General features: G+C 35.1%; 1 protein-coding gene across 1 annotated transcript in view; it reads right to left on the reverse strand.

Moving 5' to 3' along the window:
- rasef (RAS and EF-hand domain containing) overlaps nt 1-20232 on the reverse strand; it is a 31368-nt gene that overhangs the window by 2552 nt on the left and 8584 nt on the right. The window contains exons 3-17 of the mRNA XM_030142903.1: nt 18076-18222; nt 16700-16790; nt 13400-13495; nt 12379-12456; nt 12156-12271; nt 8278-8346; nt 8081-8147; nt 7832-7920; nt 6464-6743; nt 5237-5374; nt 4274-4424; nt 2755-2836; nt 2532-2646; nt 1038-1145; nt 762-838 (exon numbers count right to left, since the gene is read on the reverse strand). Coding sequence (XP_029998763.1) covers nt 762-838; nt 1038-1145; nt 2532-2646; nt 2755-2836; nt 4274-4424; nt 5237-5374; nt 6464-6743; nt 7832-7920; nt 8081-8147; nt 8278-8346; nt 12156-12271; nt 12379-12456; nt 13400-13495; nt 16700-16790; nt 18076-18222 — 1704 coding nt within the window. The remainder of the gene's footprint in view (nt 1-761; nt 839-1037; nt 1146-2531; nt 2647-2754; nt 2837-4273; nt 4425-5236; nt 5375-6463; nt 6744-7831; nt 7921-8080; nt 8148-8277; nt 8347-12155; nt 12272-12378; nt 12457-13399; nt 13496-16699; nt 16791-18075; nt 18223-20232) is intronic.

The raw sequence follows: 20232 nt of genomic DNA on the forward strand, positions 1-20232 counted from the left end.
CTTTATGGGTTAAAATGTAGATGTTGCAGCAGCTTCCAAGAAAATCTTCTCAAAACAAAAAAAAAAGCACAGTAATAACATCTATTTTTTTCTGGCTTTGAAATAACTTATTTTGCATCAGTAAATGATTTCTGATATTGTGACTGTTTATTTGCTGAAAAAGTCACTTTTTCCTTCAGTTTTCTCTGCTTTTGATATAATAACCGTCAGCTTTAATCTGAGCGGTCATGAACATCTACATGATCAGTGAACTAAAACTGGGAAAATAGGCGATTTCTACTAAGAGCATAAAATACAAAGGATAATATTATAATAAACGGTGATAAATTGCCTAAGAAAAGTTAAATAGAGAGAAAAAATAATTTGGGAAGTGACATAAAAGTAGCAGTGGGTCTTTAAGGGTTAATCCAAATATGAGCATCAGTTTACAACTCCTAGTGTATACTCAGATAATGAATATGTGAACATTTTAAGCTTCTGTAAGATGTGTACTTGTTTTTGTTCTGTTTCAACAGTAGAGAGCAGCAAAGTCACCTATTGTGTTTTTCTAATCATACAGTATAGGTCTGATTTCATACTAAACTGAAAATGAAAAACAGCAAAACTTATCATTTTTCTTATCTTACATTTTAGGAACAGATCAGATCGTTTCCAAACCAATGTTCTCATGTTCGTATCCAGAAATGTAATTGGTAGCATAAAACAAAGCAGCTATATGAATTTAATGAGCAAGACGTATATTTGACAGATATATAGTTCACCTGGCCAGATGCAGCACAGCTTCTAATACGTTAGAACCATCCTTTGCGCTAGTTTCACAGAACAGAGTGCTGTATGTCTGAAAAGTGAAAAACAAAAAATGAAACAGTGTTGTTAGTGTACTTTATGGGTGGTTTAGCTGTGGTTTTATTTGTTTCTTTTTATCTTGGAACATGGATTTAAGACTACAACACAGATTAGATTAAGACATGTCACAGGTGTACTTGTACTATTGCAGTTACAGAAATAATATGCTGAAATGCGATCATTGTGATTACCATAGATAGTTTTTCTCCATAGCTGGTGGGAACACAGTTGACACCATCTTTTCTAAGGTCGCTTTTATTACCTACAAGCATCATGGGGATGTTCTCCTGAGACACTTCCTGTCACACAAAACAGAAAAGTAGAATCAGCAACTACTATCAAACACTGTCAATAATGAATATCTCATAGTGTACATGCAAAGTGTGAGTACAGTACGTACGGAGTTTATTTGTTGAGTAAACCATGCAGATACTACTAATTTGATATTATGTACCTTAGATAAAGTTGAACAGTAAAGAACATAATGTTTCACAGCACATACTGCATGCACAAATAACAAAGATCACACATCACACACGGTTCAAGCCTTATAGCCATCACTTACTGATCTGCTGCATGTAAAGAAGGAAAACAGGTAAGATCACAGTGAGATGTTTGATATTCAGACGATTTACATTCACACACATGCTCTGACTTTACAACACTGTAAAAAAGCTGTTTAACCCCTAAAGACCCAAACAGCCACCGGCAAGCAAACTCATCTACTGATCTAAAATGTTTAATAACTTCTGAGCCACTAAATGTATTAATACACTGAAACTAGTGGTGCCAGGCACAACAAACCCCGCCCCTCGCACTTATTGTAAATTATTTTGGCATTGATCCAGCTGATGTCATCATGTCTATGCGTGTGCTGGTGTCAGCATATCAATTGCCTCATACATGTACCAAGTTTGAAGTAAATTGAAACAAAATTGATGTTTTTATAGACATTTGAAATTTTGCTCATTATAAGTAAATGGGAGAAAAAAAAAAGATTTAAAAAAAATTATAAAAAATTGGAACTTTGACCTACTTTTCCCAAAATGTAATCACATCTATTCTGGGTCACTGGCAATCTATAAACCCAATTTGGTATGAATTCAACCAATAGTTTTGTTGCTAGAGTGTTAACAAACAAAGAAACAAACAAACCGAACCAAAAACAATACCCCTTGCCTCCCCTTCAAGGACGGGGCAATAATTGGTGTAAAATGCAGTTTATCATCTTTTCATGGTCATCAGATATGGCTGATTTTTAGTGAACGTGGGAACGGGGTCATCTTCTTCAACATTGATTCAACAGTAAAACCCATGGAGTTTGATCAGTGACAGTGGATGGAGACACTTGTTTTTTATGTTCAGTTATTGATGTCACCTTTTCTTCAGTTTTCTCTGTTTTTGATATAATAAGCCTCAACTTTAATCTGAGCTTTTACTGAACATCTACATGATCAGTAAATTAAATATAGGAAAATACATGATTTTCACTGAAAAAAAGGCAAAACACAGAGGATAATGCATAATGGATGGTGATAAATCACTTAAAAATGGTTAAATAGAGAGAAAAAAAGTAGCTCTGGGTCTTTATGGGTTAATTGCTGTTGTCCATAACTCTTTGCTCTTTTTGCAAACTGAAGTTAATAAAGTCAGGGGTTTTTCAGAAGAGGAGGTCGGCGCTTTACCTCAATCATGTCCACCCACTCTCTGACATTTAGGAAGCTCTTCTGACAGGTGACATCATACAGCAGCAACACACCATCCGCACGTCGGAAATAAGACTTTGCGATGCTGCGAAACCTGAAGAGAAAAGACGCACAAAGTAAACACTGAGAGCCATGAACAGCTCCTGGTGTGATGGCAAACAAAATCACCCAATATTACACAATGTTCTCACAGCATACCCACCTTTCTTGTCCTGCCGTGTCCCATATTTGTAGTAAAGCAGGTTCTCCATCCACAATTAATGTCTTCATCTGAAAATCCACACCTGAAAACATAATCAAGACAACAGATGAACAATGATGAAAAAAGAAAACTTCTCCTAGTACATATACTCAAATCTAGATAAATAAAACATGTAAACATGTAAATCTTTCAAAAATGTTTGTTTAATTTATGGGCAACACTGTTTATTTCACAAAACAAAGGGGGGAGGGTAAAGGTGCAATTTATAATGGAGTCATCTAATGCTGATCTAAAATACATACTGTGCTTACTGTTGTTGATTGCTTAAAAATCATTACTGTAAATTGGAAAAACATTATCCCACCAGCCATGATAGAATGGAAACAAAAGGTGAAGTAAGTGTATATTATGGAACAAATGACTGCCTCTCTTCAAATGAGAACAGAGCTGTTTACTCAAAGGTGGAACCCTGTAAAACTGTACTTGAATTTATAAGGCTTGGGTTGTTGAAGTAGCTCTTTAATCAAAGGAACTTGTCCCTGTCACAAGGTTAATCTGGGTATTTTTTATTTCTATTATGCTTTTCATTTACATTGTTGAAGTTATGTAACAATACCTTTGTGTATTCCTTGTCTCCTCCTTTTAATTTTCTCTTTTATTAATTGTTATTGATTTTGTGGTTGATTTTTCTTGGGGAATGTTTGATTGTACCTTGTAAAAATGTAAAAATGTATATAAGAAAAAAAGGTTCTCAAAAAATAAAAATAAAACAAGTGGTGTCAGGCACAACAAGCCCTGCCCCTCACTCGTATTGTCACTTATTTTGGCATCGATCCAGCTGATGTCATCATGTCTATGCGTTTGCTGATGTCAGCATATCAATTGCCTCTATATATGTGCCAAGTTTGATGTTTTTATAGATATTTGAAATGTCGCCCATTATAAGTAAATGGGAGAAAAAAAAAGATGTAAAAAAATTCATGAAGAATTTAAACTTTGACCTATTTTTGACAAAAATGTAATGACTTCTATTCTGGGTCAATGGCGATATATAAAACCAATTCTGTATGAATTCAACCTATAGTTTTGCTGCTAGAGTGTTAACAATCAAACAAACAAACTGAACCTAAAACAATACCCTTTGCCTCCCCTTGGGGTGGGGTAATAAAGTGGAGTCATGCAGTGAAATCAAGATATGCTGATTTTTATGGATGAAAAGTTAAGTGACTGAAGCAACTCAGTACTTAGGAAGGAATTCATGTAGTGGTAAAACTCAGTTCAAATACACTTATTGTCATCGTATGATCCTAAACCCAAATAATAAACCCGATAAAAAATCAGTTGTGTTTCAGGATCAAGCTGAAGGCATCAGGTGCAACCATATCATGGCAACTGAGGCTTTGGGGGTTTTTAATTGAAGCACTTGTTGAGATCTTTAAGTTTGCACATCTGTCCATAAATCTACATCACCAGCATCGCACAGAACAGCTGTGTTCAGTTTAGAGATGATCCAACTCACCCAGAGTAGCGCTGGAGTTTGACTTGAATTCATTCTTGCAGAGGCGAAGCATGAAGCTGGACTTGCCCACAGCGGCGTCTCCAGCCAGTACGATCCTGTAGGTCTTCTCCGACGCCATGTAGTCGAGGCCTGACCTGTCACGCTCGTCCTTCTTGAAAAGAGATGGAGATTTCAGAAAATGAGGAGGTGAGACACTGACACAGCCCAGAGAAGATGAATACAGTTGAATTGTGTACATTTACTTCAGTCAGAATCAATGATACTTACTTTATACAGACAATTAATTGAAATAATATAGAAACTGCAGCAGGTGCATGTGAGTGGAAGAGCAACATTTTTTAAAATAAGGTACATTTTGTGAAGATAACCAGATAGATAAAGCATTGTAGTGCTATAGAGATCTCCACATATAGTGTATTGCAATTCTGTGTCAAAATAATAAAAGGATTTTTTTTGTATATCGTCACAGCATAATTCCTGTATTGTCTTTAGAAGCCTCAAGAAAAAAAGGGAAAAAAAGAAACGAAAAAGTATATATTTTCCACTGTGAAACTACAATATGTGAGTGATTTAAAACAAAATCATAAGAATTGCTAAAATTAATCTAATAGAAATCCTACATCTGTTCTGTTTTCTGGTCTAACTGTGGGACAGTTATGGTAGTTATGTTAGAAATGTTCGTCACCTTTTCATCGGTTTTCTCTGTTTTTGATATAATAAACGTCAACTTTATTCTGAGCTTTTTATGAACATCTACATGATCAGTGAATTAAATATAGGAAAATACACGATTTTCACTGAAAAAATGCAGAACACAGGGGATAATAAATAAAGAATGGTGATAAATCACTTCAGAAAGGTACATATGGAGAAATATTAATTTGGGAAGTGCCACAAAAGTAGCTCTGGGTCTTTATGGGTTAATTCCTGTTGTGTCCAGTTATGTGAGGTACTTTCTCTTACTCGAACGCTGATGGCACTAAGGGCTTTTCGCGTTGTTGGTGCTGGAGGGGTCACAGGGATGGGTTCAGATGGTTTCCAGTCCAATACTGAGCTGCTGTCCGACCCAAACGCTGATTCAGTATCATGTGTCTCTGCAGCCTGTGGACACAGTGTTCAGCATCATAAACAAATAATTAAATATAGATGGTGACCACGGTACCTTAAAGTGTGTTTCTGAGTGTATTACCTCCTCAGTCTTACTGCAGCTGTAGCATGGTTTGATGTTAAAACCAACATACCCTTATTCTAAATACGACTGACAGCCAGTAAATGCTGACTCCAACAAATCCCAAGAAAAAATTCTGAAGTTTTTACAGTTCTTTCCCATCATAGGGACCTTTAATCTGTGTGTAGGTGGTCTTTTTGTAAATTATTCCAGGTCAATAAAGAACACTTTGGGCAAAATCCAAAACAAGAATGGATTGTTTCTTGTGTTCAAGTCATTTCTCCACATTTCATACACAGATTAGTCCATAATGAAAACTCAAGGGAGAAAAGCCAAAAATTGCATGTCTTTAATTTGCACCTTTAAATAATTTGCACAATAATAAATCAGTTATTATGAATTTTACATCTTTTTTGTCTAGCATTTTATGTCTGCAACACAATTTATTGAAATGTCCTATTACTGATATAATTCAGGAGGGTCTGAAATCGCTTCTTCTGCTTATTATTATTTCTATTATTATTACTTACAGACTTATATTATTCATTACTTATGTATCGTTGTTATGACTACTAATACTGTTAACACTTTATTATAACTTTTATCTAGTGATTATTAAACTCTATATATACATATTGTGCATATTATAATATTATGACATAATAAGCTATTTAATATCTATTATTATTACTACTACTTCATTATTACTACTTTGCTACTTTTTGTTTCTACTAGTACTTTCCAATGTGCAATTACAATTTTTCACTACTGTTTTTTTTTCTGTACTTATTGTATTGCTATTTTCTTGTGGTATTTCTTGTGTGTATATTTGGTGTTGTGCTGCTATTGGAACCACAATTTCCTGAGGGCTAATCTAATCTAATCTAATCTAATCTAATCTAATCTAATCTGTTTGATCATTGTAAAATCAGTACTGATGTTCTGCTTGATATCTGAATTATGTGTTCTGTCTTTATATTTTTACACCCAGTGTTTTTGTGTTGTTGAACTTTAAGTCTTACCTCTGTGCCATTCAGTTGTTTCTTCTTCTGCCTCTCTTCTACCTCCTCCTCCTCCTCTTCTTCTTCTTCTGGACATTTGGTGTCGAACTCTGAGTCATAGCCTCCGTGGGATCCTCTGAGCGTGGACAGGCCACTATCCATGTAGACCTCGGGCAGACTGTCCTCCTCACACTCACTGCTGTCTCGGCGTCTCAGACCTGGGTCACACATGGCCAAGGCCAGAGTGTCGCAGCTGGGCCGACGGCTGTACACAGGGATATCATCCATTCGCTGATAGAACCTGTGGAATAAGTCAGGGGATAATCAATAATTATGTCACATCTAAAACACAAACAAGTGAGATCATGTTAAAGAATCAGCTCATTCAGTTTCAATAAGTGGGACCATCTAGAGCAGGTCGTCTTAAATTATTTGGATATTATCTTCACATTCTGGATGATTTTTTAAAATTAATTTTATAGTATGAAATGTTAATGCATGTGCAACAATACTGCCTGTTTATTTAATGTCCACCCTGCAGAATGTGTGCAGTACATAATCACGTCGAAGTTTACATACCGTTGTTCTTAAACGCTGTAAAAACAAAACCTGTCCTGTACCTAAAGACCACTGAGTCATGTGTTTAAGTTTCAGTGAATCAGCACAAACTGCACTGTCAACATTTACTTTACTACAGTAAACACACAATCATGGGTCCAGGTAAAAAGATTTCAATTCCAAGAAAAAGTATTGCCTGTTTTTACATGTATTACTACGCCCTTGAGCAAAAACCCTCTGGCATTTGGGATACTGACCAAACCAGATAAACCTGATTTGTAAAGAAAATAATTAGCTTAATATTACTATTTAACACAAGTGGTGCCAGCCACAACAAACCCCTCCCCTAACATATATTTTGCTCATTATAAGTAAATGGGAAGATTTTAAAAATTCATAAAAAATTTGACCTTTGACCTACTGTTCCTAAAATGAAATGAGATCCATTCTGGGCCACTGGCAATCTATAAAGTCAATTTGGTATGAATTCAACCAATAGTTTTGCTGCTACAGTCATGTGAAATTTCGCTCATTATAAGGAAATAGGAAAAAAAAAAAGATTTTAAAAATTCATAAAACAAATTTAACTTTGACCTACTTTTCCCAAAATGTAATGAGTTCTATTCTGGGTCACTGGCAATCTATAAACCAAATCCGGTATGAATTCAACCAATAGTTTTACTGTTAGAGTGTTAACAAACAAACAAACAAACCGAACCAAAAACATTACCCCTTGCCTCCCCTTTGTGGGGGGCGGGGTAATAATAGAAAAATACCTGGGAAGGTGGTTGAATAATTCAGCATCTGCCTTAAGCTCAGTCTAAGTCTTACCTGTCTATTATTGTTTGTGGCGATGAGTAGCAGATACTTTTACTTCTGTTTCTGTTCTTTAGGTCTCCAGGTGATGCACTGACACCAGACTGTAACACAGAAGGAGTAGTATTATTTATTTAAGTTTTATTTATGCAAGGAATCTCCATGGATACCCAATTCATTAAATATTCTGTACAAACAACCAGCACAAAAAGTACAAACACTGAATATCTTATGAATATTTAGTTTTTATTTTGTTAACTTTACCCTTGTGATTTTCTCCAGAGTAGCCCTCAGGCCATCGTTGCTGTCATGGAGTTTCCTGTTGGCTGTTCTATTACACAGAGGCAAAAACATATTTGGTATATATATATATATTTTTTTTCTAACATCGTTGTTTTTACACAGTAATGTCTCTGTCTTACATTGTATGTGTGTAGTGTGTTATATTATATCTGACTTACTGCAGCATCTCGATCTGACTCTCCAGGATATCTCGCTCATCAGAGAATTGTTTCATGAGCTCCTCGTCACTGTAAAAAAACACAGTTTGAGCATGAATATCAAACGGTGCGCCCTAAGAAGCTTTTAAAATATGTACATAAGAAAATAAAGTAAGTGTTCTATACAAACAGTAGCAAGGGTTATACAAAGGTGGAATTCACAATAATCAAACTGTAAAATCAAAGTGAATAAATGATGACTCCTCCTTTACTTCAGTATGTAGTCCTAAAAGTGTCACTTGATTGTTCCGAATAAAGATTCCCAAAGTTACACCAAAGAGGCCAGTATATTGGATTGTAAAGATATGAACTGAATATATTCACATGAATGATCTGACTCAAATAAAAATTCCAGACTTCCAGAACATATGAAAATCACAACAGTGTGTGGATATCACACCAACAAGTTTCACTAGAATCCTGTCAGTACTGACCGGTGAGTGAAAACATATCAAGTCTTTTATATGATATCCTCATGTATTTCTGATCTTACTAAATTACGTGCATTTGAGCATAGTCTGAAATTCAACTATGAAAAAGACTTTTTTCCATACTTTATTTAGACTTTCACACAAATTTTCAGACTTTTCAAGGTCTGGAAAACAGTGTTTCAAAATTCCATACTTTTTAAGACTTTCAAGACCTGCGCAAGCACCCTGTGGTAACATGTAGTATTGTTACATTCCTAAACATGATCATTGAAAAAAAAAAAAGACAATAAATACGATAAGCTATTTCGATGTGTCGGTATGGATTTCGGCTGGCTCAATGAAACTCATTAACCTGATTCAGTATTTACATAAGAAGATGAAGAAACGTCAGTGTCACTGTGATGTTTGTTGCCCTGCCTGTGGCCCTGTTGCTAAGTAACGCCTCTGAAGGAGTTATTGTGTGTGTGAAGTCGCTCCAGGATATCCTGTTTCAGCTGTGACAAAACGAAAACACCCCCAGGAACAACCAGACCGTCAGCGAGACAGATGGGCTGTGGCCTCTGTCTCCTTCTGTCCGTCTGCAGCTAAATGTCTTCACTGGAAAGATTCTTCTACCAACGCTATTGTTTTATTCATTCCCAGATTCTGCACAGATGACACCATACAGAATCAGAGCTTCACAAGATGTTTCCAGACTTTTCCTCACAGTGCGATAAATGCTTAAAAGAGGAAAATCTTCCCCATTACTTTGCTCAGTCCAAGATTAGCTTAGATTTGGAGCAAAAATCTCTGAAATTCTCCATTTCCTGCATTGAACCCGACCCTGTGTTGATACTTGGAACATTAGAGACCACATCTGTGTTAAAGAAAGCACCATATCACTGTCTTTACTACACTTCCTACAGATTTTATGGAAATGTTTTTAAGCTCAGGATGGAGGAACTAGGTAATAAAATGAATCCTGAAAAAATAAGAGTTTGATAATATTTTGTTGCTCCTTGTGGGTTTCCTAAAGCATAATCTTTTCCATTATTTTACATCAGAACCTTTGCTATATAGTATTATTATGAGCAGAATGGAGGAGAACCTGTTTTGTGTATCTATGCCTTTATTTTTATTTATTGTAGTTTCTTGTTTTTGCACAATTGCATGTCACATGTTTTTTGCTTGACAAATCTAAAAAAGTATCTTCACTGTCTGCCTGTTTTATTAAATACAACTTATGCATTGATGACTGATCTTAAATTAATTCACTATAAATTAGAAGTTGCCAGTTGGAACTCTTGTTATGCAACGGAGAGCCAAGTAAACACATTATCTACATTCTCAACAAATCTTAAGACAGTGAGAAAAACGTAAGAAATCCAGTTCAGCAAGTTGAGACTCATCAATAATTGTAGGTTTAGACTTTCAGACATTATAATGATTTAAAAGAGTGTGTTTTTGTACAGACAGGCAGCTTTGAAATATTACACTGATACTAAACACTAAAGCATGTTTTTTTGAGCTGTGAAAAGAATTGTTTGGCTTAATTGTGAGGAAATGCATTAATACTGGTGATATCACACAAAAAAGTATGCATTTTATAGGTGGAAATGCATCAGTTTGTCACTTGTTGTAAAACTTCCACAGTGTGATGATGAAATTGAATTTAACATTAAGTAAAGCTCTGTATCATGGAATTTGTGTTAAAAGTCATTGCCTTTGCCTCTAATCAGAAGTGTAGAGTTCATCATTGCTTTAGTCAGATTCTTCCAAATCTCATTCAGTTGAACTGAAACTGTTTTACTGCCCTGCTCTGAACCATCAGACTCCCATGAGGCTGTGATTCTGCCTTTTAAAACCACTCAATTTGTTAATTTGTTTGTCAATTTCAATCTGAAATAACATATTAAAACACCAGTGACACAACAACACACGCTGCAGGAGTACACTTTTGCAATTTAGGTTTATGAGCCTTGAAAACTTCAGGTAAATACTGTATGATACTGTATGAGAAATGGCAAAAATACTCTAATATGTGTTTACTTAAACAGTTATTGATATTTAGGCGGACCTTTCTCGGGTAATAAAACAGCACAAAAACTCAAACTTCATTTTCTGTTATACTGACATCCCTGAACTACTCTGGACTCACCTCCATCTCAGCCTGTTCATGAGTTTGTATTAGTTTTCAGAATCCTACAGTGAGTGGAGTTACTTTTTTATTACTTATAGATTATTTTTTTTAGGTCATTTATAATATTAGGGTTTTACTGTCATTAATTAAAATACAGCTTTTTACTTTTAAAACAAAAATTTCACATGTCATTTGCCAGATGTGTTTTTATTTTTTCACTGTTGGCTCCCTCTCTACTTGGGACTGCACTATAGTGTTCCAGTAATTATGTGAAAACTCACTACATATTCTTGTTTCTTATTATGAAAAACAAAAAAGTCTTCAAATGAATGATCAGTAACATGTCTAATCAAGGATGATGCTGCAACTAAATGAGATCCACACAAACCAAATGTGAAAGTATGTTTACGCTGCACATGTTACTAGTATTTATAGCTTAAAGTATATCTGTCGAATAAAATAAGCACAATAAAGAATAGTAAATTGTGTATTTTTTTATGATGCCCTTCTCTCATTTAGTGCAGGGGTGTCAAACTCATTTTAGTTCAGGGGCCACATTCAGCCCAATATGATCGCAAATTGGCCAGACCAGTGAAATAATAACAGTGAAAAAAAAGTACAATCATATAATGAAAGTGTTTACATCTACAAAGTTTCTTTAAAAATGTGGCATGAACAACCTGAAATTTAATAAATGTAATTTTAACATTATTATACTTCTGCTTATCATTTATACATGTAAATTACAACTTACAGATCACAGTTGATCTACAAACACACAAAACATTTAGTAACAGGCAGAATATTGTTAAAATTGCACTGACTTCTCTTAAGCCATTTCAGGTTGTTCATATTTGTTCAGGTTATTCACATTTATTTGTGAAAGGATAGTTTATAAATGTAAGTATTTTACTTTTTTACACTAAGACCATGAGAAACATTTGGAGTTGTCATTATTTAGAGGTTATTATGATAACATTTTACTGGTCTGACCCACTTGAGATCTAATTGGTCTGTATGTGGAACCAGAACTAAAATGATTTTCATATCCTTGATTGTTAATATTTTCACTATAATTTTTGGATTTCACAAATTCCTCCCATGGGCTGGATTGGACCTCTTAGCGGGCTAATTTTGGCCTGCAGGCCGTATGTTTGACACCTGTAATTTAGTGCATGTGATTTTTAGCTGAACAATCTATCTAAAATAACCCAAAACTGAACTGAAATTCATCTAAAAACCACATTCTGCTCATGTTAACCCATAGTACATGTACTGAGTGAATTCACCGTTCAGAGTTGATGCTTTGATCCGTCAGCTCCGTCTTCAGCGAGTCCATGTCACTCTGCAAACAGGCCACATTGGTCTGAGATTTCAGCAGCTCCTGCTTTAGCCGCTGGTTTTCCTTCAGAGGAGAAAACAAGAAGCAGAGCAAAAAAAAACCCCATGAAAGACAGATGATGAAACGTCCTGTTATAAACCAGGAGCAGATTCAGGGAGGTTCAGACTCACCAGCATTAACTCATTAATCTTCTTCTTCAACGCTGGGCTCTCATCATTTACCGTGATGTTCTTGTACTTCTCTTCTATCTGATGGAAAAGTTGATTTATTTAGGTTCAGGTTATTTAACATTTCTCATACTCAGGTTGATGTAGATTTAACAAAAAAGAAGTAAAGGCTTACTTTTAGTCTAACGTCTGTGTTATAAGAGGTCAACAGATTAAATCAGTTCTGGTTAATGATCCTGTGAATGTAGTCAGGAGGGCATTTTTTTCTCCAGAATAGTAGTTTCAACACTTGTTAAGATGGTCTCATGATGCTGGGACATTAAACAGTGCATTACCTTATCTTCTAATTTGTTTTTTGATTTGATCTGACAATGATGATTATATTTCTCTCTATTAACCCATAAAGACCCAGTGCTACTTTTATGGTAGTTCCGAAACATTTTTTTCTCTATATGTAACTTCTCTTAAGTGATTTATCACAGTATATTATGACATTATCCTCTGTATTTTGCATTTTTTTGGTGATTATCAGGTATTTTCTTATATTTAATTCACTGATCATGTAGATGTTCATAAAGCCTAACCCTAACCTGTAAAACATCAATAACTGAACATAAGCCAAGTGTGTCCATCCACTGTCATTGATCAAACTCCATGGGTTTTACTGGTGACTTAATGCTGTAGAAGATGATGGTGTTTCTATGTTCACGACGGAGCCTCTGAACTTCCATATAGGTCATATCTGATGACCATGAAAAGATGACAAACTGTATTTTGCACCAATTATTTACATGTATTGGTAGGTTTAGTGGATCAGAAGTTATTAAACATTTTAGATCAGTAGATGGCTTTGCTCGTCAGTGGCTGTTTGGGTTTTTATGGGTTAATGTCTTGATGTCTGAAGGTTAGGAGGCATATGTTTTACAAAACTGTGCAGAAACTGTAACACAGACCCACTGTAAATACGACTACAGCAGCTAGAGATTATGAAAGGTGTGTGATGGGAAAATGAAGAAACATTTACCATCTGCATCCTCTGGATCTTGCACTGCAGCTCACACACTTCTGTTTCATAAGACCTCCGTAATTCACTCAATGCGGCTTCTGTCCGCTTCTTCTCCTACACACAAACAACACACAATAAATGCACACCATCAACACTCTATCACTTTTAATCTGATTTATATTATTTATTTTGAAACATTTATTACATAGTTTTGGCATGTCAAACCATGCCAGTGTCGTTGTTCTGATCCCATATGTCCATTAATCACACTGTTTTTATTCCGTTGTGTCTCTACGACCTCCTCCTGAGAATACTATTCATCCACCTCTTTAGTGTTTATAATTATGTATTCCTGTCTCTTGTTTTGTAGGTTTGCTCGCTGCAGGTTTTTAGAGCTTCTCTCTGAAATTAGAGCCTTTCCTTAAAAGCAGCTGCCTGCTTTGGGCGACAAAGACCATGGGGAGTGAACCAGCAAGTGAACCAGAACAGTAAAGCGGCAGGTGGGGTGGATAAACAATGAACCCAGAGTCACAGTGAAACAAATGGAGAGCTGCAAATCCCCCTGTACAATATGGTTTGTGGGTTTATGTATTTACAGGGCTTCACAAGGTTGATATGACCGAAGTGCCTCAAAAGTCTCATTAGTACAAAAAGAAAATTGTGAAAAGAAATGTGTAATGAATCCTCTCATTGCTTAAGTCAACACAATATTCTGAATTTGTGAATAATACTAACTGAAAATGATTTTGCTAAAGGGAGGAAAAGGCTTGATTTAACCTAAATCACTGTGGAACACAAAACTGAAATCAAAATTTCTCCAGCTTTTTTTTGCACGGGTTAATAAGTAACCATAAGCAGCATGTCATACAGCTTTTTATCTCTACACTGTTGCCCATAAAGTTGGTATAATTTCCTATTTATACATATCAGTAATCACCTTTGACCTGGTGTAATGACAAGTGTCCCAGTTACACTTCATCTATCAAGAATAAATTACATTGTCACTATCATTTTAGGAGAAGAGGTAAAAATATTTACTTAATTTTTATAGGCAGTGTATAAATAGTGATTGAAATGGACTTGCTGTTTACACCTGAAATTAAAATTCAGTGCGGTCCAAAGTGATGCAAAACTGAAACCTGCAATTTTCACTGGTGCCCAGATTGGAAAAATCATTAGTGTTCCTGTATTTCCCCCAAATCTCAAAATCCCTTTAGAATTAATGGTTTAGGATTAATTTGTGCACGTGACATAGAGGCCTGAATTATGAACAACTGGGTAAAGACAAGTTAAAGGCACATGAACAGATGGGCTTCACTATGTCACTGAAGTCATTTATTCCACTCAGACCTTGATTTTTCCACACTCAGTATAGATGATGAAAATGATGAGCATGTGGAATCATCTCATCCAGATATTTCTTCAATGGAAACCAAGTACCAAGGGGCTTCAACCCAAACATCATGGGTATTACTATGGAATACTGTTACAAATCACAAGAACTAGAACAAATGTACGAAATATCATTAAGTAAAAAGCTGAACTGATGGGCTTTGTTTATTGTCCACTGGGCTTGATGTTCATATCCATGTGAATACAGAATAAAACCTGTCGCAAGATTGGAAAATTTGAGATTTTTTTTTTACATGTTTACATAAATCAAAATCCAAAATTCTCATCTCAGATTTGGAATCAGTGTGTCTGATTTTGTCAGGATTAGATGTTTTTCCTTCCGAAACAGAAGAAACAGTCCCAGTGTCCACATTTTTATAAAAATAATAAAGTGTCATCTCTTTTTCTTCTCAAATCTTGTGCAAAAACAATTTAAGATCAATAATGGGAGAGAAAATTCTGATTTATGTCACTTTACCATATTCTAGTAACACATTTTATGGCAGGTCTACATGCAGCAGCTCCTGTACATCCAGTTTCTAAAAATACAAACTAATCTTATAGGTGTCAGGACACGCTGTATGTTACAGTGTGAGAAAATACAGGTGAGCGCCCTCTAATTGTGTGTACTTTTCTTAGACAAAACAAACAGAAGCTGCTCTTGAGTTAGCTTAGTCAGTGAAGTACACTTACATAAGTTTACACACGTGGACACACAACCTGGAGGTCATGCACTTTCAGATTTCACAGATGTCACAGAAGGCTAAATACTGTCATCAAACCGTATCATTTTATTTTGTTTATATAAGGCATTTCTCTACGTTCCAGTTATTACGGCCAACTTACAAAACATTTGACTGTCTAATAAATTACAAGTCAAGAAAAAATACTAAAAACAATGGCAATTGAACTTGTTTTGATTATGCTTTTAATGTACTAAGGCAGAAGGTGCGTTTTCTTCTATTGGTCTTTTAATTTAATTCTAATTTGTGCATAAAAAAAAAAAAAGAAATAAAACTTGGGACAGGTGAAAAACTTTGATAAAAGGTAATGCACATTTAGTGAGTAAATATGTGTATGTGCATGTGTACAGCAATAAGGAGAATGTCACATTCACTGATTTTATACAAGAAACAAACAGAAATGCCACATAGAATGGAAAAAGCAGTGAAACACCACCATATATATCAAGAGTTTCAGAAACAAACTGCTTTGAAAAACCTTAACAGAGTCTGAAAAAAGTCGGTATGATTCAGATCAGTGGTTCAGTTTGGAGGAAAAACCTACAGGCAGTTTATTGGCTCCTCAGTGAGGAGCTCTGGTAGGTTGTATGTCATTGTATGGCATATTACATCTTTAAACAATGATGATGAATACAGTGTTAATGAATGTAGAGGCTGTAGTCAACTGTCCAAGGATATAAAGGGCAGCAAAATTTGAATTAAACATTTTTCTTCTGCTGATTTTCTTAAAATTTGGCAAAAGTATGCAAACAAAATGTATGGTCATCCATCTATTGTTCCTTATTATTGCATTAAATTATAATGTTGACTCTACTTCTGTCATTAAAAGTCAAGTTTAAGTACAATTAAATATTATGCATACAATTAGATTTTTTTTAAACACACAGAACTGTTTTCTACTTCCTGTTTTAGATTCCACTTCGACAGAGCTGTGAATCCAGATCTTAACTGTGCGATCCTGTTGGGATCAGTAATATGATATTCAGCCTCGCGCGTTTGTTTGACATGAGGGAAGAGCTGAATGAACACATCCTGCTTATCACTGTGATTACACAAACTCCTGGCAGAAAAAAAAAAAACATTATCCTAGCAACAGTAGTAGAAAATAAAGCAAGATCCCCAAGTCATGTTTGTGTTATTTGTGAAATGTGTGTTTATCTGCAGTGTAATCTGTGAGTCCGACCTGCTCCCGTGTTTTTCTTTCAGCAGCATGAATGCGTTGATCCATCTCTTCCTCCATCTCACTGAGCTGCATTGATGCCTGGTCCTGAGCTCTGAAAGACAAAACTGTCTTTATTTTGTTGGACGTGTTCGAAATACACAGGTTGAACATGTCATGTGGTAAAGTGGTTCTAAACTGGTCTCACCTTGGGACCTACGTCTCCCATTGGTCTTTAGAGAACTCAAAACAACCAAATGTACTTTAAAAATATTATAGTAAACTCTTTGAAAACAAAACAATACAATATGTGCATTCATTTTCATTTTCTCTTAACACATAAAGACCCAAACAGCCACTGGCCATCAAAACCATCTACTAATGTAAAATGTTTAATGTCTGTTGATCCACTAATCCTATCAATACATGTAAATAACTGGTGTAAAATACAGTTTTTCATCTTTTCATGGTCATCAGATATGACCCATTTGGACGTTCAGAGGCTCTGTAGTGAACGTGGAAACACCGTCATCTTCTACAACATTGATTCACCAGTAAAACCCATGGAGTTGGATCAATGAAAGTGGATGGACACACTGGATTTATGTTCAGTTAATGCTACATTTTACTGAAAAAGTCATATTTTCTTCAGTTTTCTTTGTTCTGCTATGATATATGAGTTTACTCTGAGCTTTTATGAACATCTATATTATCATTAAATCCAATGTAGGAAAATGCGTGATTTACACTGAAAAAACTCAAACTAAAGAGGATAATATTACAATAAATCATGATATATCACTAAAAAAAAGGTTACCTATAGAAAAAAAATTGCCACAACATTATCACTGGGTCTTTATGGGTTAAAGAGGCTGTTTTTATATGACACACACTGATGAGAGAAAACAGTGTATTTTTTATATGCCAATGACATTTCTATTTTGATACTGACATTCTGACATATCACACACTACAGTTTCAGTCCCTTTTTAATGGCAATGTTTGTAAATCTATATCTAACATTGTCATAATTATATTTGCACTACATATTTCTAAAAATGATGGTGAGTACTGCATACCTTTGAGATATGGCTTTTAAAAAAAGACCAATATCAGGTCAAATTTAAAGCTATAAAGCATTTTTTTAAACTACATATTTTGTCACCAACTCAGAATAAGTTCAGAAATCAGGGTGTAGCCCAAATGTTACTGTATGTTTATGACATTTAGACCAAACAATACTCAAACCATGTATTTGAATCATATTATCACAGTCAGATCCTTCTGTGAGGTTGATGTTTGGGAGAAAGACCATGAACAAAAAGCAGTGAGAATAAACCACACACTGAAGCATGAACTGAATACACATATTCACAGATGAGCAGTTGGATGTTTCCTACCGTTTGATGGCGAGGGCGAGGTTCTCCATCTCCGAGTTCTGCTGTCTGATCTCTTTGGTGAAGTTCATGATGACTTTCTCAAACTGAGCTATGAGTCTGGGCTCAGTCAGGCTGATGTTCTGGTACAACATCGCAGCCTGATTGTTCCTAAAAGATGATGACAATGAACATCAACCTTTTGTGCAGTTCTGAGTTTAACAATCCTAGTTGAAGCCGACATCTATGGTCAGAACAGAAAGGCTGAAGAGGAGTTTCTTCCCACACACACACATTCATACACACATACATATACACTAAGCCATACATTCTGATACAATATTATAGTATATTGTTTTCTTGTATATTGGATTGTATATTGTCTTTTTTCCCTATTGTTATTTTTGTTACTATTTATATTTGAGATGCCCATTTTTGTTTTATTTTATTCGCACCTGTTTTTTGCAGAATCAGGGCCTGTCGCAAATCCCATTTCACTGTCACTGTCTTTGTCAATGTCTCGTGACAAATAAAGATTCTATTCTATTCTATTCTATTCTATTCTATTCTATTCTATTCTGATTTCTGCTGCCTAAGAGAAATTCTTATGCACTGTTGCCCATAAAGTTGGAATAAAATATCATTTTCGTCTCTTCTCATGAAATGATTGTGACAGTGTGATTTATTCTTGTTGGATAAAGTATAACTGGGACTTTGTATGTCATCGTTGCTCCCAGTTAGAGGTGATACTGATGTGTATAAATAGGAATAAAAAGAGGAATGTGTCTAAAAACAAAACTTTTCCAACTTTATGGTTGACTGTGTATATAGGTACATAAATTAACCATTAACTAGGTGTTAATTAAAACAATTATTAGTCATTAAAAAGCACATATACAGTTTTAATATGCTTTTCTCAATATGGACTTTATAATGTGGTAGCAAGGCTCACATGGAAGAAAAGTATATTAAGATAAAATTCATGTATAACAAGTTCCTAATAGACCATAAATAATCAGTAATTAGGAGATTATTAAGGGGAAAATTATCTCGTAGTTGTGAATATAATCATGCAGATTAAGGCACTAATAAGTGCTTTACAATTTTTGTTCTTTTTTTTTTCCTAATCTTTATTTCAAACATGTAGACAGTGAAATCAAAACAAAACCAACCAACAAAATATCAGTAATCGTACATAAAAGGTTGATATGACTATTAAAAAGCTTATACGCCGCTAATATGTATCCTGTCTAAATTTTATTAAAATATAGTCATACTAGATAACACTAACCATAGGCTACTGGACTTTAATGAATTGCTCAGAACTTAAGTGATAAATCTTTTAAAGTTTAACCTCATTATGTACATTTTACACAGTTTATCTTTTCGGATTATGTGTCATGCGTCACAGCACTCAGGTAAAAGTGGGTCATGCTAAGTCTACAGTTTGTGTGTTTGTCTTCATTCAGGGCGGACTGGGACTGTTTCTAGATCACACAGACGTGCAACACTGTCAACAGTGCACACAGACACACACCACACAACAACGTCATGCAGTGTGACGCATTAAAGAAGTCATGACACAGACGCAAACAGCTGAAATGAGATGAGTTTGGAGACGCCCACATGAAAATATCAAAAGCAGAGACTTCTGTTGATGCTGATCTGCATCTGAATCTTGAAGAGCAGTATTTCACGCCTATGTACAATGAATATAGGTGTGTTCTCATTTCATTACCTTTAACGTTCCTTTTACTGTATCAATTGTTTGTGATGTTGCATTTCCTAAACACAAGTACCTGCACTCAAACAAAATGAACAACAAAATTTACCACTGCATCCCACACTGATGCAGGGAAGAGACAGCATCCTAAACAGACTTTCCCTGTTCATTAAAAGAATATTTTTGTGGCATTTTGAAACAGATATGCATAGATGCGTGTTGGTTTTTATGACACTATACAGTGATTCAGAGAAATTTTATAGAGGTTTTGAAGCTGTAAATAGTGAAAGAGTGATTTTTGCCAGTTCATGACTTTATAACAGTTGTTTAATTGCATGTGTTTACTTTTTTGCAAGTGCTGCTCAGATGTTTTAAGAGAAGGGAGACTGCTATCATACCAGCTGATGAGGAGGTAGATGACAGTGTCCAATAGCAAACTAAAGTTGAAATGTAGAATT

This window comes from Sphaeramia orbicularis, chromosome 9, assembly GCF_902148855.1.
Source record: "Sphaeramia orbicularis chromosome 9, fSphaOr1.1, whole genome shotgun sequence".
Taxonomy (NCBI): domain Eukaryota; kingdom Metazoa; phylum Chordata; class Actinopteri; order Kurtiformes; family Apogonidae; genus Sphaeramia; species Sphaeramia orbicularis.